The following is a 17,508-nucleotide window of genomic DNA, read 5'->3' on the forward strand; positions in this document are numbered from 1 at the left end:
AATAACAACTTATATTTATATTTGTATTAATTTGGAAAGAGTATAAATACAAATTGTACAGTGCACATATATACAAAATTCAAGGTTTTGCATTCTTGCACTGATACAAAATTATGATAGTGCAAATGATTTTAGTATAAATTCTGACCTGTTTTTGTTTTAATATTTTGTTTGATTGCAATACAAATGAAGTAAATTAAGACATGAAGCAGAATAAAGTAAAATCCAAAACAAGATTAAACAAGATTTTTCATTTGTATCAGTGCAAATAAATTTGCATTGTTGCAAATGTTGTATGAAATGACAAAATTCTCTTTCTATTAATGAATTAGTAGAAGCAGCATTGAAACATCAATGCCTTATAATTTAGGAGTTGTTTAGTTCGATTGCTATTTATTTAATAATGTTTTCTACAACATTCATCTTGAAAAATGAGAAAAACGATTGAAAAATGTTTTTTTACAATTGGGCACCATGCTATGTTTGGTTTGAAGGAAAAGGTAGGGAAAGGAAAGGAGAGGTATGAAAATCTATACAAAGTTTGTAAAAGTTTCTTTGCCTTTCCCTACTTTTTCCTTCAAACCAAACATAGCTAAATGTCACATAAGCTCAAAGAGAAAAATGCCTTGGTGTTGGGGATTGTTACAAAGAAGTTTCCCCAATAATGGCTCTCACACAAAGTGAAACAAACGATTGAACCAAACGGCATTTCAAAACAATGGAATCAGACGCCATCCTAAGCATTGGAACGGATAAACTAGGTCATGAGACTCATCTACATGATACGATGGTTATTATTATTATTTTTATGTTTTTTTTTTGAAGCCTTGATAAGATGGTTTATTGATATGTTTTTTTATATATTTTTTTATTTTGTTGTAGAATATGTTTTATGATTCAAATTAATTATTTTAGTTGTTTGTATCTTGTTGGTTTAAAATATTTTGATTTTTCTTTGAATTTTTGTTTCCTTAGCCGATATACTATTTTAGGTTACAACTGAGTATTTGTCTTGGTAAAATAGTGTAAGAGCAAAAAAAGGATAAAACAAAATAAGTGATTTAGTATGTATTCGGTATAGCTTCCGTTTTTTAAATAAATTTTTGTACTTTATTTGTCTTCAAAACCGAGAAAAGTATTTGATAAATTGTTTATTGACAACTGGGCGCCATTAGGCACCACATCAGCAAAACAGTGAATAAACGCTCAACTGTTGGAGAAAGCATTAAAATGAAGCATCCCCTAATGGTTGATGCACATATAAATCAATGCCTACTTTTGTGAATAATTATCCGTTAAGATCAATATGATGGAATAAATGATGATTTGGCAATGACATGGCACTATTTATCAAATAAACGGAAGCCATACAAAACACCGCCTTAATTTTTATGGCGCTCACAAGAAAATATGCACTTCATATGGCATAGATAACATGGTATTAGAAGTGTAAATTGGGCTGTGCTGCCCCCAACCAATACGATTTTGAGCCAACCCGGCACAACAAAATTGTATGGGTCATGTTGGGATTGGGGTTGTAGGTCCATGGGATGGCATGGCACAACACGACCGAGCGGGCTGTGCCTCCCGTGGCCCAGCCCAACTTATAAAATATTAATATATATATAATTTTATTATTACATATATATAAACAATTGTATACATAAAAATTCATATAAAATAAAAATTTAAGATTTTTTTTTGTCTATTTTTAATTTATGTTAAAATTTTCAATATCTTTTCAACATTTAAAAAAAAAAACATGGCTTGGCTTGGTCCACTGCCAGGACTGGCTTAAGGCTCAACATGCGGACCAGCCTGGCCCACGGCACGGGCCCATGCCAGGCTGACACCCCAAAAAATCGCAAGAAGAAAGCACAGCCCGATTGACACTCTACATGGTATAAATAGATATATCGTAAATAAATATAATGGCGTTTTCTTGGTCTTTGTTGCATCTTTTTCTGCCTTATAAATTATCCGAGCTCTACATGAATATGAAGAAAGAAACTCTACCTGAGCCAACACATTGGTTTATTTTCTTGTTATACAATAATATGTAATTTCAGATTTTGTGCTTTGCTTTTTTTTTTTTGTATTTTTATACTTTAGTAACGTTTTTATTCATTATATCAAGACCACTGGATCTACCCAGTAGTCAGGCCTGTTTGACCTATGTTGCAACTGGTTCTGTGTCCCGTCCAAGTATCACAACATAGGTATTACTTTCCCAATTTGTATATTAAGGCAATTTCATGCAATGACCATCTATCCCTGTATATTAAAATTGTTTCCCGAATGCTCTTCGCAATTTCCCCAATGCACCATTCACTAATGATATAGAACCAGCCAAGAAACCCCTGGCAACTTTTACTTGCATAATCAATTCAAATCTAACGTCTCTTCCAGTGATGTTTTCCCTCAATGGTTGTTGAACCTCAAAGGCAAACCTATGTTAATAACCATTTTGTTCTAGTGTAGTGACAGGCTTACCGCTTCTGTCAAAAGAAGATTCAGACCTCCAACACCAGGCAATCAGGCCATCATATCATCCCAAGTCCACTTGCCCATGTCTCCTGCTAAAACCGTGGAAAACTTAGGATCATAAAAACCAGAGTTGGAGGATTTGATCTTCATGCAATCTACCACATCGTTACATTGTAACAGTATGTTTGATCTTTATGTCAAATTGTCAAGCAGAAACCTTGGATCATAAACCATAGTTGGATGATTTGTTTCAGAAAACATCGATCCTAATTCACTCTTATTGAGCACGACAAAAATACAGCCAATTTCAACTATAAAGAGGATTGGAGATACCCAATCAAGTCAGTTTAGGGAGCATTCATTCTCATAAGGACGGAAACCTGAAATTCATAGTCTTGCCCATAATTCTAATTACTTGAAACCTCACACCGAAGGTGTACACAGTACAGTGCTTCTTGGAGGAATCGGTACCATGGTCCACTGACTCCGTAGTAAATGTTCTTCACCCCTAACAAATTTGTAAAGGATCTCCGTCCAGAGAGTGGCATTCTTGGCTCTCCCAAACAAAACTCCAATGTTGAGAAGCAATGGTTTCTCCATGGAATCCTGAACCTTTACCCTCAGATGGGCCAGGGGGGCAAAGGCCAGAGAGAGGGACAAAAGAGGTTGCCCAGGTAAATTGAACAGGGTAAGAACGCTACCACTTACCAGTAGATCAAATTTGGTTGAGCTTCAATATTTTCACCATACAGGATTGCACTAAAAACAACTTCACACCCACCTCTCTTATATTCCAGTTGCATCATTGGCCGCCTCCTCAAAAGAGGCAGACAGGCATTCAGCAAGGCTAGACTGCGAACTGAATTCATTGCTAGTTTCTGAAACTCTGGCCTTTTTCATACTAATTGATTTTGGAAGCCAAGATCTTAGAGAGTCGGGTGTATCTTGACAATTGGATAGAATTGGTCTCCTAATCACAGGCTTCAAGAACTTCCATGGATCATCCATCATGGATTTGTTGTAGAACAGCTCTGGCCTATCCCGTGCTGATACATAAGCATGAGAGCCTCGCCCTCTTCCTCTACCCCATCCTGAACCATTACGAGGACTGTTGAAATGATAATTGCAGCCTCTTCCTGAGCTAACGTTTGGGCTACCTCCCCATCCTGAACGATTTCTGGGACTGTTGCCAAAGCGGTAACTACCACCTATGCCTGAACCAGGACTAGAGCTACCACCCCGTCCAAGACCAGGACTGGGGAAACCACCACCCCTTGGTGAGTTGAAGGGAAAGCCATAACCAGGCATGCCAGGAGATCTGTTCCGGGGCCCAGGAGTTTCTCGGTAACCAGGGAAAGGACTAGTCATTCCCATTGGGCTTCTCCAAGAATCAGGACCATGAAAGGCCATATGTGTTTCATTTGTCCTCTGATCAGGGGAATTATTAGCCTGGAACTGATGAGCAGGAGACACAGACATGAATGGGCTCCTCGGACCTGCTGAAACAGAAGAATGACATTCAGATTCGGGTGTTAATAACTTCTTTCCATCTTAAACTATACAAATAAAAAAAAATACATATTAATGAACAAAATAAATTAAACTTATAGTTCATAGAATGTGACTATGGTGCTGCACGTTCTGAAGGACTAAATGGGAAGATCCCAGCAAATCTGTTTAGAACGCAACTTATATGCAACTATTTTGTTAATGCATAGTCTACAGAACTAGAAAAATCACCTCAGTAACCATGTTCTTAGGTCTCTAACTTTCATGCTTGTAAATGTTCATACCTTTCTGTTATAATGACAAATCCCTTATACATTAATTAGACAAGCCATCTTGATTCCCCATTTCCCAAAATAACATTCCATCAACTTTTTGAAGGCCTTTGGCCCAAGACTTTCTGAGTAACAGGTATCTTGTAAGATATTGTCAGATTTTCAGTAAATTACAAGGCAACAAAAAGCTAAAAGTCTGGTCATAAAACAATCGCTATCAGATTTATGAAGAAGCCAACAAATTAACAGGCAACTTTCTGCATTGACAATCAATCTAGCAAATCAGCTTTCCGCATTGTTGGAAACTTTATTATACCTGAAGGAGATAATGATGGCCTAGTCATAGGAGAACCACTGCTAATAGAAGGTGAGGTATAACTTTGTGACGTCTGGTTTCTGTTGCTCCTTCTCTTGTTACCAGAGAAGGCTGACATAGGGTCTGTGTAATAATCAAACCTCGAAACAACATGTGAATTTTCCTTGGCCAGTGGAGTTGCAGTTGGTTCAATTAATGGATTGGATAGGTACCCCTGTGCTGTAGAACTGTCAACCTTACAAGAATCTTCAGACTGAGCAGCCTCTAGGCGCATTGCTTTCAGCCTTTCTCTTCTCTTCTCTGCTTCCTCCATCTGATTTCAAGGTTGCCAAAAAGAAAGAATAGGAAAAAAAAAAGTCAAAGCAGGCATCAGTTTGTGTATCCACGTTCAACCACACATGTAAATTAGAAATATCTTGGTAATGGCTATAGTTATCTCAAAGAAAATAAGACATACTTGAGTTCTTAATAAAAAGTAGGGATGCATCATATGAAGATTTTGCAAAAAATGTGGATTTTTTCTGTCCTTTTATTTATTTCTTATTTTACAAAGGCTATACATGAAATCAAGAATCATACATTTGATATGTTTTGTAGCTAAAACCCTTTTAGTTTTCTCAAAGAAAGATAAAGAGCAAACTTTTCCCTTGCCCACATTCCTGCCTGTGTAAGGAGATAAAAATTCCATCTTATAATCATTAAGGAAGGAAGGTTACTATATCTCATTTGCAGCTAATAAAAAATAATCTTCTCAAAACAATAAGTAGCACTCAACCAATGTAAGTTGCTTGTTTCAATTGTAAGCTCATGGAGCATCAAACAATTAATCAAAACCAGTAATTAGTTTTATCTGCATGATTTTGGGCCAAAAATAAGTATCCCAACTTCCACAGACACAAAAGAAAAAAATGCAAATTTGCATGATCTCAAAATTGTTATGCAACATAAATTCTTTGAAGAATGATTACCAAACAAGAATTATTAAAAAATGAGATATTTTCTACCTTGATTACATTAACTGCATAAAAACAACACAGAGTAAGACCACATCCAACAATCACAAATAGAAATAGATTAACAAATATTTGGGGAGTTCAAACATATCAAGCAAATGCTAATCTATGTCATCGAACCAAATTAGAGGTCTTGACAAAAAATACGAAAACAAACAATTCCCGGATCAGCCCTTAACTAGATGGAACCCAAAAGATAGATAGGTTCTATCATCTCCACTTGAAAATAAGATAAATTGCTAATAGAACAAACTTGGAAATAAAAGGGAAAAATGAACTAGAACAACCTGGTTTGACATATCTGGTGCAAGATTAGAATATTTCATTTAGAATTACGTGATTTACAAGCACACACACAACACACACACAGAGTTGTATCTCTGTTCAATGACTTTTTTTCTGTTGCAACATTCAGGTTGGAGGTTGATATCAGGGAAAGTTGCAGCCAGGCAGAAAAGCACAAGGGAGTTAGCAAGGCACATGAAAAAGTCACCAACTATCTTTTTCTAGGCTTTTGTTTTGACTCTTTCTTGGTACCAATGACCATGTAGTCTTGGTGATCAATTGGCATCTCCGCATCAAGGGAGCAAACCTGTGGAAAGGCAGGCCGCAGGCACTTTACAATACTTAGGGGCTTGTGGCTGGATCAGATCAGACCTGGTACCTGGTATAAGGGACATCGTGCAATCCCAACCAGGCCAAACCTGCACAACTAACCTAAAATCTGGGCCAAGACACAGTCCTAAAGGGGCATTCTGGCCATATTTACCAGCATGTGCAGTTTCATAAATAAGTAAAATAGAGGTTAGAACCTCATATTCTTGGATCTCTCAATATTCCTTCTCTTCTATTCTATTTTCTTCTAAGTCTGAAACTGATTATATTAGAAAATCATGCATTATCATCATCACCATCATCTAAGCCTTATCCCAACCATACAGGGTCAGTTACATGAATCCTTTTAGGATTCAGAATACAATTACATTAGAAAACTAAACAAGTTTTGGAAATTCCAGTGCCTGTAAGATGAGACAAGGTCTTGAAAGTAGGAGGGGATATACTGCATAAAGATAATATAGAACTTGTTGGACGCAAGGTTCAAAGTATCCATACACCTTTGTGTATCGGCAGAGGTGTATTGGTACTTTAAACCATGCTCCTTTGATTTTTTTTTTCAAATTTCGGTTTTATATTTTTATATTTATTATTCACTAAAAAATTAGGTACCTGTAAACAGGTGTATTGGGTATCCAAAGATACGATATGATATGCCTGATACAGGGCGTATCGTATCGATGCTCCGAAACTTGGTTGGACGTATAGCATATTGATGAGAGCATGCATTCAAATGCATAAATGTGCTCATGCACATGCATACGAACACCATATACAAAGGAAAAATATAGAGAGTATACATGAGCATTGCAATGGTAATATAATTCAGACACTGGATATTGCTTTAGTTTACTCCATTTCTCAAGATAGGTGGGATATAACTAAGAAAAAGAATCGACACAGCTCTCCATGTCCAATCAAAGTTAAGAGACATAGAAGTTTGGCAGTTTGGTTAGTAATTCTAAAATTTGTTGCAAACCTTCTTTTAATTAATTAAAAGTTCTTATATGAGCTTGAATAAACACATTGCTGACCTGTTTCAGATTTTAAATTTCTTACATCAAAATATCTCTATTGCAATTTTTTTCAAGTTTCTTAAGTTAGTATATGTTGTGCTTAACAGATTCTAATATAGAAATGTCGAGACCTCTTTCAACCTTATCCTGAAGCATGAAAAAGTTGCCTTTCGAGAAAGTAATTCTGTTCAACTCTGCTTTTCATGATGGTTCTCTAGAGGTATATCCATGCAAGAAGAGTATTCTAATGATGATAAGAAAGTATGCCAAAATGACGTGCTACCTATATATACAACTACAAACAAGCAGAGGCTCATATACATCATATACAGCTAACCCCTCAATTTGAAATTAAAAAAATGATTTGCCAGTCAATACAGGAGCAATAAAGATTCGGCAGTTATCATTTAAGTACTAAAGAGTGCCTACATTTTGGACTTTAATGTTCATTGAAGATTGGTATGAGCCTAATGATTCAAGAAGAGGATGTGTAGCTCCTAGTTATCATTGATATGTTAATATTGTACTCTCTTGCCTCCAGTATTCTTTATTCAATTGCTTTACTTTGCTTCCTGATTATCAATCTAAAACACTAATTCTTGATTCCCCTGAATTTGTTACCCTTTCTTCTTGATTTTTCAACTTAGAATTTCATTTGAGTAGTAACTATTTTTAAAACTCCTAACTTTTTCTGGAATTAATTAGTAAATACAGGTCTCAAATACTGGAATCTGAAATCTATGAATAAATCATAGAATGCCAAGCTGAAACCAAAAGCAACATCAAAAAATAGATAACTTCAAATTGAACAAATTTGCACTTGTTCACCCTTCCCATCCTAGATATTATTTTTTTCATTTAATAGTTTTCAGTACCACCTAACTTCAAATTTATACAAATTTGCACTTGTATATGGAAGAAGAACAGAGGTAAGAAAAAGCTAAAAGTGACCAAGTAATCAGCCAATCCGCCATTTAGCTTATGTATTTATAATGAAATAGACGCTCTCAAGATGTTGGAATTTGATCCATTTATAGTGCCCTTGGCATTTCTTTTCTTTTTTTGATAAGTAGTGTCTGGCATTTTCTGGACATGAATAACAGTGACAGTTGCTCCCCAATTCGAGGTAATACATGGAGTAAAGCAAATGTGATCAGAAATCAAAAGGTGATGATCCTCAAGAGATAACAGAAAGTGAGACTATATAAAGAATTTCAAACCATATACAAGTAGTAACTTCAACTATGAATTCATCTTTTTTTGGAAGGATAATGAAAAAAAAACTTTATTAAAATAAAAAGGGCATGAACACTTATCAAAAAATAAAAATAAAAAGGGGATGAAATACAACATAGGTGATAAGATATCACCAAAGAGAAAAAACACCCCCGTATACCCAAAATAAACCAAAGAACCCACAGCTTACAAACAACAAAACCCAAGCAAATACCCTGAGCACACCCAAAACAGATCCTCAAAGAAACAAGGATCACCAAACTGACAACTGGCCCACATAAAAAATTCCCTTCCTGAATCGCCCCTCTTCAATCTTCATCTGTAAGAACATCTTCCTGGTTTCAGACATCCTCATCCCATCCTTTACTTCCTGCCGAATATGATTTTTTTTTCTTCAATTTCTCTTCCTTTTTTCTTCAACTTTGAAAGACAGAAAACCCAAGATCTGTGACTCGTACATCCTATCATTAGCAGAAGATCGCTCTTGACATATATCCTATGGTAGCTTATTCAAACTAATAATTCAGATTCTGGATATATATCCTTTATCATTATGCTCTAAGATTTCGTAAGAAGCATATACTGATATACAATAGTTCAGCTTAAAATTTTAGTTCTCGACACATTTTGAGCCAAGCAGAACCATAACCTAATCCACATCATCTGTTTTGATCCCTACTAATTTCAGACACATTGGCAACATGTGATCGGCACAGGCCATATAGCCGGATATAGTAGGGTATATGAGAGAGAGAGAGGGAGAGAGAGAGAGAGAGAGAGAGAGTTAATCAGAGGGAGAGAAATCTTGAGAGTTGAGAAAATAGATAGATATACCAGTTCGTTTAGATGAATCTATTCAAAACGAAAAAGAAAATACTTTGGCAGGAATGCAAAAACCAAAGGGATCAACATTAAACCACCCCCTTTTGAAACGTAACTTCTCTTCATGAAGCAAGTCTGTTCTCACACTTTCCAATCACTGGGTCCCAGAAGCTCACACACCTCGGATTTCCTCCTAAAGGCATACCCAAATACGCTACCAGGCCAGTTCTCCACATTACAACCAAGGGCATGTAGTGATATGTGCCTCCAAGAATCAAATGGTATCATCAGCTAATTGTAAATGTGAGACCTTTATCTCATTCCTCCCAACAACAAAAGCACTCGGAAGATTCATCTGCTTTGCTTTCTCAATGAAATTACTCAAAATGTCAGTCATAAGAGTAAATAGCAAGGGGGGTAAAGGGCAGCCTTATTGTAACCCTCTGTTGGATTTAAAATACCATCCAGGCATATCATTTAACAAAAGAGAGAACCAAGCACTTATTATGCAACCTCCGATCCATTTCACTCACCTGCTACCAAAACCTTTTAGTTCCATTACCCTCTCCATAAGCAATCGTAGTTCACCCTATCATAAGCCTTTCAAGATCAAGCTTCACTACAACTCCTGATCCACCACCATCTTCTATCATCCACACATTCAATGATTACTAAAACACAGTCAATGATCTGCGGCCCCTTAACAAAGGCAAACTGAAAAGGAGAAGTCATTTCACCTAGAACTGCCTTTAGTTTGCCCACCAGCACCTGAATTTTGGACTTTAAAGTTCATTGAAGATTGGTATGAGCCCGATGATTCAAGAAGAGAATGTATAGATCCTAATTATCCCTCTGCTATGTTAATATTGTACTCTCTTGCCTCCTTTATTCAGTTGTTTTACTTTGCTTCCTGATTATCAATCTAAAACTAATTCTTGATTCCCCTGAACTACTTACTCTTTATTCTGGAATTAATTAGTGAAGTCAGGTCTCAAATACTGGAATTTGAAGTCTATGAATTAGCCAATGCCAAACTGAAACTCAAAGTAATATAAAAATAGATAATCTTAAATCCATCAAAGTTCAACTCATTGACCCTTCCCTCCCTAGATGTTCTTTTTACTTAACAGTTTCAGTACCATCTAATCTAACCCCCTAAAATTGACCTGATTGAAAACCCTAGCCTAGTTTTTTTTTTTTCGCCTTTTCCTTTCCCTTTTGAATTTCTTGAAGCTTACTCCCTTAGACTGCAAAGCCCTACTACACAGGAAAACCGATGAGGGATTTTTTACCCTTTGTAAAAAGCATGAAGATAATGTCAAGAAATACACCATTGCAAGGCACAAACTGATGAAAAGAAGCTTGTATATGGAAGAGAAACACAGGTATGAAAAAGCTCAAAATAGCTGTGTGTGCCATGAAAACAACCAAGTAATCAACCAGTCCAACATTTAGCAGATGTATTTATACTGAAATAGACGCTCTAAAGATGTTGGATTTTGATCCACCTATGTTATCCATGACAGACATTTTCTACATGATTAACAGTAAAAGTTGCTCCCCAATTTGAGATGGAGTAAACCAAATGGGAAGCAGAAGGTAGTGATCCTCAAGAGACAATGGGAAGTTGGAGTATATAAAATATTTGGAAACGTATACAAACAGCAACTTGAACTGCAGAGTCAAATTTGAAAGATAAGATCTGTGACTCGTGCATCCTATCATCGGCAGGAAAAAAACCTCTTGATATATATCCTCTGGTAGCTCATCCAAACTAATAATCCAGGTTCTGATATAAGGGGAACAAACTCAATTCTAACTAAACCACCCGTATGAATAAGGGTTAAGAATGCTAGAAAGAGAACCCATGATTGTCCTTTAACATTATGGTCTCAGATTTCGTTAGAAGCATATATAAAAGCTTAGCTTGAAATTATAGTTATCGACACATTTTGAGCTAAGCAGAACCATAACCTAATCCACATGATGTGTTTCAATTCCGACTAATTTCAGACACCTCACGTAGCCATATAAAATAGGGAGTGATAGGAAGAGAAAAAGCGCTCTAAAATAGGGATTATCAGAGGGAGAGATAGCTTGGGGAAATAGTTATTATACCAGTTCGTGTAGATGGATCTATTCAAAACGAAAAAAGAAAATAGTCGGTAGTCTGCTTCCTTCGCCAATACCAGCAGCAACTCTGTAACATACAAAGAAAGAAAATAGAAATTTAAGGTTGCAACGTTCTGATCAAAGAAACCAATGAACAAATTTAACCCCCATCCGGTGTGTGCCGCCGTTCCAGACCTCTGGTGTGGTATACAAGTGTGAAGTGTGTAACAGAGGTAGAGGGACTGAGGGGACTCGTCGCCAGTCGGCTGAGAAACGGGAAAGAAATGATCTTTGTCTCCTCGATTTCTCCAACGATTAGAACGCACTGATTTACTATTAAACCCTTTTTGTTTGATCACAAGCGGGCATCGGTGCATGGGTGTATAGAATGGGGGCTTTTACATTTTGAATGTTTATAAGTATGTAGTGGAATTCAGAAATCTGTGGTCCATATTTTTTCGTTTTATTTTTGTGGTCGGGCTAGCGTCTTATATGCCCCTTTTGAATAAATTAAAAAAAATGTACTTGTTTAGAAAATTGTACTTGTTTGAAAGTAATTTTTGAAAAACATTTTTCTCGATAATAACATTTATGTATATTTTTATTCTACGAGTAAAGGAGTATAATGCCTGATTTATCCAAACAAGTGACTTTACATTTCTCTTGTTTCTAACATTCCCACATAATAGAAACACATTTGGGAAAAAAAAAAAAAAAAAAAGCAAAACAACAGGTCGTTTTGCAATGAGAAGTTGAGAACATCCGAAATTCGTGTTATTTAGGAGTGACAAAATTGACACTCTCATCTCTTACGCTACATCTTATTACATAATAATACTTGTCCTTGATATCATTGCTTTGAATTGTAGCAACATCTCTCCCTAACTTGATTCCATCTATCCATAAAGTAATCATGATAAATATTCAACACCAAATATCCAAGACAAACCCTTTATACCAAAAACATTCTCTTTTGACTAGCGTAGAATGAGTTAGGAGAACTCAAGATACCATTGGAGACATAGAAGAATAAGAAAAAAAAAAAGAGAGAATAAGAAAAAGAAAAGGAGTGAAATAATAAGATGAATAATAAAGAAAGAAATCCAATAAAATAAAACAATCAAGACAAACAAATTTAAAATCAGCTATACTTTTGCCCCTTGTATGATGAAAACATTTGTTGACATTTACACCAAAAGAAATTAAAAGAGGCAAAACGCAAAGTCTACACCAAACAAACACAACGTTTTTGTTTCATTTTGTTATCTTTATAGTCCAATACATTCATGTAATGAGGTTGGGGTAGCTGGCTCTATTTATAATCCAACATGTTCAACTCGGGTAGTATGTAAAAATTTTACTAGATCAGTATTTAACAAAAGGCATGACCTTAGCAAGCTTGATTAGTTATGCTTTTTAATGAATAACAAAAGGCACTTGATTAGTTACGCTTTTTAATAGAAATTTGGGAACCGAAAGATAATAAACAAAACTAAAAGGTAAAAATATGATGTAGTAATAATACACAGATAAGGAACGAAAAGTGTTGAGGTAGAAAGAAAGAGAAAGACACAACTCCCCCCCCTCACAATCTCCTCCTTTTTTTTTTTTCCTAGTTAAAGACTGAAATTCTCTAGTATTCCCTGAATCACAACATGTGGCAGAAATCACAATCTCCCCCTTTTTTGTTTTCCTAGTTAAAGACTGAAATTCTCTAGTATTCCTTGAATCACAACATGTGGCAGAAATCACAATCTCCCCCTTTTTTGTTTTCTCAATTAAAGGCTGAGATTCTTTAGAATTCCTTGAACCACAAAGTAGAGTTTCTTAGGTTTCAGTATAATACGAGTTCAGGCAGGACCCAAAGATTTCTACTCATTCACATTCATGGTAAGTAGTTAGCTAGGAACTAACATACCTGATTTTCTTTTCTTCCACCACGAGCTTTTTAAGTCGATTTGAAGGAGAGTGCATTCATATTCAAATTTATCTACTTTTCTTGGAATTCTTCTATGTAGGAGTACAATTGCTCTATCAAGTTCTTCCGCCTGCCATTCCTCATTTAAGAATGGAAGATTATTGACAGTACCCTTTTCTAAAATAACTTAGAAAAGGGTAGTTTAGGCATTTAAAAATTTTTAAATAGTTAGATGAGATTTTTTGTTTAAATTAACTGACTGAATATTAACAGAAGGGGGTCTTTGTCTAACAGCCAAAGTTCAGGGGGGTATTTGTCGCAAAAGAAAGTATAGGGGGGTCTTTGTCACTGACCCCATAGCACAGGAGGGGTTCTTGTAATTTACCTTTTTTTTTAATCTTGAAATTTTGAAAGTTTCAGACAAATCTATGGTTGCAAAACAAGCAAATGCAGTGAAGGGTTCAAATGACCTAGACTCTTGCTGCAAGTCCAAATTTCAAATCTGTTAACTAGAACCTAGGAACATTAATAACGTTCACTCTTTCTGTTAGGTGTGGTGTCCCAAAGAAATCATTGTACAGTAGAAGCATCTGGAGCATCCTTCCTTTCATTTTGCAGAACTGTCCTGTTCATGGCAAGTATACTACTAAGATGGAAGGTACAAGTATTGTTGGCATGACCATTGTCATCATCATTTGTTACGTTTTCATGGCATGACCATTTTACATTACAATGGCATGACCATTGCTGTCAAAGAACCCATCTCAATGAAGTTGGATATAACAAGACTAAAAATCTTATCTATGTGATAAAGAGAATCAATCTTAGTAGCTCCAGGTCCACTAGCTTAACCAATATAATACAGACTTGTCTTCCTTCAGCCCACAAAGAACAAAAAATACTCGGTTGGTAGACTCCATTTTACATAACTGTAACTCTAGATTGAAGAATAGAGTATGTTGTAAAGAAACTCCGCTAGGAAATATATAGCAAGACAAATAACCCCAATTGGTTTCATGAAGTTACCTTTCATTTCATAAGTTGTAATGTTTTCAAGAATGAAAGCAAATTAAAATTTGTATGGGATGATAACAATTGGCTCAATTTTCCTTGAGAGGATGGGGCTTACAAAGTCCGAGTAAGTGCTTGGTATGTAGTCGTTTCCTCAAGTTCAGGTACAAACGTTGCATGAAGAAATGATCATGATATCAAACAACCACCAAACGTTCTTGTAAATTTCACCCAACTTTAGTGGGAGCGTTCTTCTTTTGGATTTTGGGAAGGGAGAAGTTGGTCAATAAGATTTTGGTTTCCATTAATCAATAATCCTATGTTCTTTTTCATATTTATGTGGGGACCAAGGAAAGTTTATTTTCTTAGATATCATTTACCCAGGTAAGTGATACCTATCTCCTAAGTGGACAAATAACTTTTCCACCTAAGAGAAAAGTTGGCAACACTTGAATGGGACAAAAACGCCCATTTTAATAGTGGATTTTTATAGCTAAAATGGTCATTGCCTTATTTACCTCAGAAATAAAAGAACATGGGTAAGTGTACTTCCCTTGGCAAGTGTTTCATAGAAAAAACTTACCTAGGTAATTGCATTTACCCAGGTAACTTACCGAAAAAACAAAAGAGGCCTTAGGAGTAATATGACAATGCCTGATATGCTTGAACAAAAAATTTATTGTTTCATCATTAAGCAAACACAAAACAATTAAATCAAACATTAAAATATATATTCATGGGTAAGTGAAAAACCAAGATGAACATGGAAAAATAAATAAACAAACATTAGAATACCCATAAAATTTTGTGGAGTGCATCTCCCTTTGGGAGAAGACTAAGACATAAAGAAAGATGATAACTTGTTTTATGCACGGATAAAATCTTGAAAATCGTTAAGTAATAAGGTTTCCAAAAATAATTATATGCAATAATCAGTATGAAAAATTCAAAAAAGAAGACAAACAGATAAGACAACTGAGGGAAGGGGAGCCAAAGATTAAAAATTTCAAGACACACTAGTACGAATCTAATCCCAACATGGTTTCGTTCCTCGCACCCCTTGTTGGGAGGATGCGCAAAACATAGTAGAAAGAAGTGTGGTCGTTCTTCGAAAAAGAAGACATACCTGTGTTACTACTCGAAAAAAAACAGACGTTGGAGAAGACTTGTTGCAGCGTTCACCCTGTAAATGACACTGGTAGGGAGGAAAGCGAGTGAGCGATAAAACAATAGATTCTGTATACTAAGAAAAACGGCAAAAAAAAAAAAGTTTTGCCTTGGTCACTAGTTGTTTGTCATCGTTCACCATTAACAATAAGCAAACCAGAGTTTTCACTGAAGTCCTTGATCGTTCACCGTCAATTCAACGTTCACTGGCCACTATGTTGTGCAAGTCGGAGGAAAGCCATTAGAGGTGAAGTTTATTTGGTTAGGAAAAATGTCTAAAATGCCCACAAATGCACACGTATACATAAATTTGAAGGATGATGTAGGAACCACACAATGTCCATTTTTGTCACTCCCAGAGAACACGGATTTTGGACGTTGTTCTCACTGTAGAACGGTTGTACCGGTCCCAAGTTTATACTTGAAATCTATAATTATCTACGATAAAAGCAACTTAAACCTTGAGTTTTGATAATATTACCTTAATAAAAATGATTAAGGTTAAGATAGAATTCCGTGTAGGTTAGTTTTCTTTGTTTTTCGAATTTGTTGGTTGCTTTTCTCTTTGTTCCGGGGTTGGCATGAGATGGTAGGCTTTGTGTTTTGTATATTGGTTTTGGGTAAGGTAGGCTATGCCCTCCCTTGTATTATGTTTTTCCCTTTTAATAATGGCTAATAAAATTTTAAGATGATTTCTCCTCCACTTCAAGTAAATTTAGTCCATGCTTAGGAAGGCTCATTTAATAAGTGCTTAAAATAAGTATTTTTATTCGAATAAGAACTTATTTGCATTTGGCATCTAATTTTTTACAAGTGTAAAATATTGAGTGTTTGGTGGTCTTTTTCTATAATAAACATTTATTTGTTCAAAAAGACAATTTTAACCCTTGTTTAGTAATTGGGACGCTTTTTGTTGGTATTTGTGAAGGAAATGGATGAAGTGTGAAGCATTGAAGATACCGCGCAACGTGGTAGCCATAAGAGGTTGAGAAGAAGGTCGAGTGTTGCTACATACGGAGGATTCTAAGAAGGAGTAGACTTCAAGCAGTGGAAATTATGTTGTAGACCCACATGCTAGTTCTAGTATTGTTGATATTGTTGTGGGACTTGTGGCAGTGGTTGTTCATGTCGGCAACTCATATTGTGCATATCTTGCTCCTTGACATTTTAGTTGTGCTACTCGAACAATGTTTCAGTGGGATCATGGAGTATGTTTTGCACCAATTGGTTGTTAAGTTCGTGTTCCATTTTGAAGCCGAGTTGTTGTTGGAGGTCAATTCCCATAGAAACAACGATTATAGAGGCATTGGTATCACCAAAGGGATTGTGATGGTCTAGAATGTCCTATGGGGAGGCGGAATTGGAGAGCTTGAGGTTTTCTTAGTTGTTCATAAGTTGTGTTAGGCTTAAGCAGTCTGTGACAGTTTAAGAAGGATTATCAACCGATATTGCTCCTAGTATCTTATGAAGGTTGAAATACTGAGTCGCCTACAAAATGCAGGGGCGATTCTAGCAAAGAAAAGGCACACAACACCTCTTCCTCCTCCATCAGCATCAATAGAGGAAACATCAGCACCACTGGTGCTACCACCTAAGTCAGGAGGTTTTGCTTCATCGTCCAAATTCCTACTTTGACAAGAGGGAAATCGATCATAAGTACACACGCAAAGGCTAAATCACAAGCAATCCACTAGGAAAGAAATCATACCTGAATATTCGATCAAGGAGAATAATCCGCCACTAGTTGCGGAGGGCAATGGAGAAGAAACAACCGATGGCCCAAACCCTAGGTTTTTTACATTCAAAGAGCATTAATTGAATTATAAAAAATTATTGGGGACAGATTTGGTAGAAAAAATGGAACAAGTGATTATTGTTTAAGCACTTAAAAAATTGGAAATTTGGGCTAAAAAATGAGCAATTGTTTTAGGTTTATTTCCCAAATGCCAATAAGTGCTTAATCGCGTGGTCCTAGCCCAAAATAAATGCTTATTTGAAGAAGCACTTGTTTTTA

The 17,508-nt window shown here is 35.9% G+C and overlaps 1 protein-coding gene across 2 annotated transcripts; it reads right to left on the minus strand.

The window, feature by feature from the left end:
- Positions 1-2,731: 2,731 nt before the first annotated feature.
- SIC (hydroxyproline-rich glycoprotein family protein) lies at positions 2,732-11,856 on the minus strand. Of its 2 annotated transcripts, none has more exons than XM_088951818.1 (4): positions 11,594-11,856; positions 11,405-11,486; positions 4,585-4,897; positions 2,732-3,986 (listed from the first exon to the last, which is right to left on the minus strand). In XM_088951818.1, exons 3-4 carry the CDS (start codon positions 4,895-4,897, stop codon positions 3,274-3,276), a joined length of 1,026 nt encoding a protein of 341 aa, XP_088807944.1. In that variant the 5' UTR covers positions 11,405-11,486; positions 11,594-11,856; the 3' UTR covers positions 2,732-3,273. The 2 variants fall into 2 exon arrangements, with proteins under 2 accessions (XP_088807944.1, XP_088807945.1); XM_088951819.1 differs by having other exon boundaries at positions 2,732-3,983; positions 11,594-11,792.
- Between the last annotated feature and the right edge of the window lie 5,652 nt (positions 11,857-17,508).

Source organism: Nelumbo lutea, chromosome 6, assembly GCF_056320005.1.
Source record: "Nelumbo lutea isolate HS-2025 chromosome 6, American lotus-T2T, whole genome shotgun sequence".
NCBI classification, from domain to species: Eukaryota; Viridiplantae; Streptophyta; class Magnoliopsida; order Proteales; family Nelumbonaceae; genus Nelumbo; species Nelumbo lutea.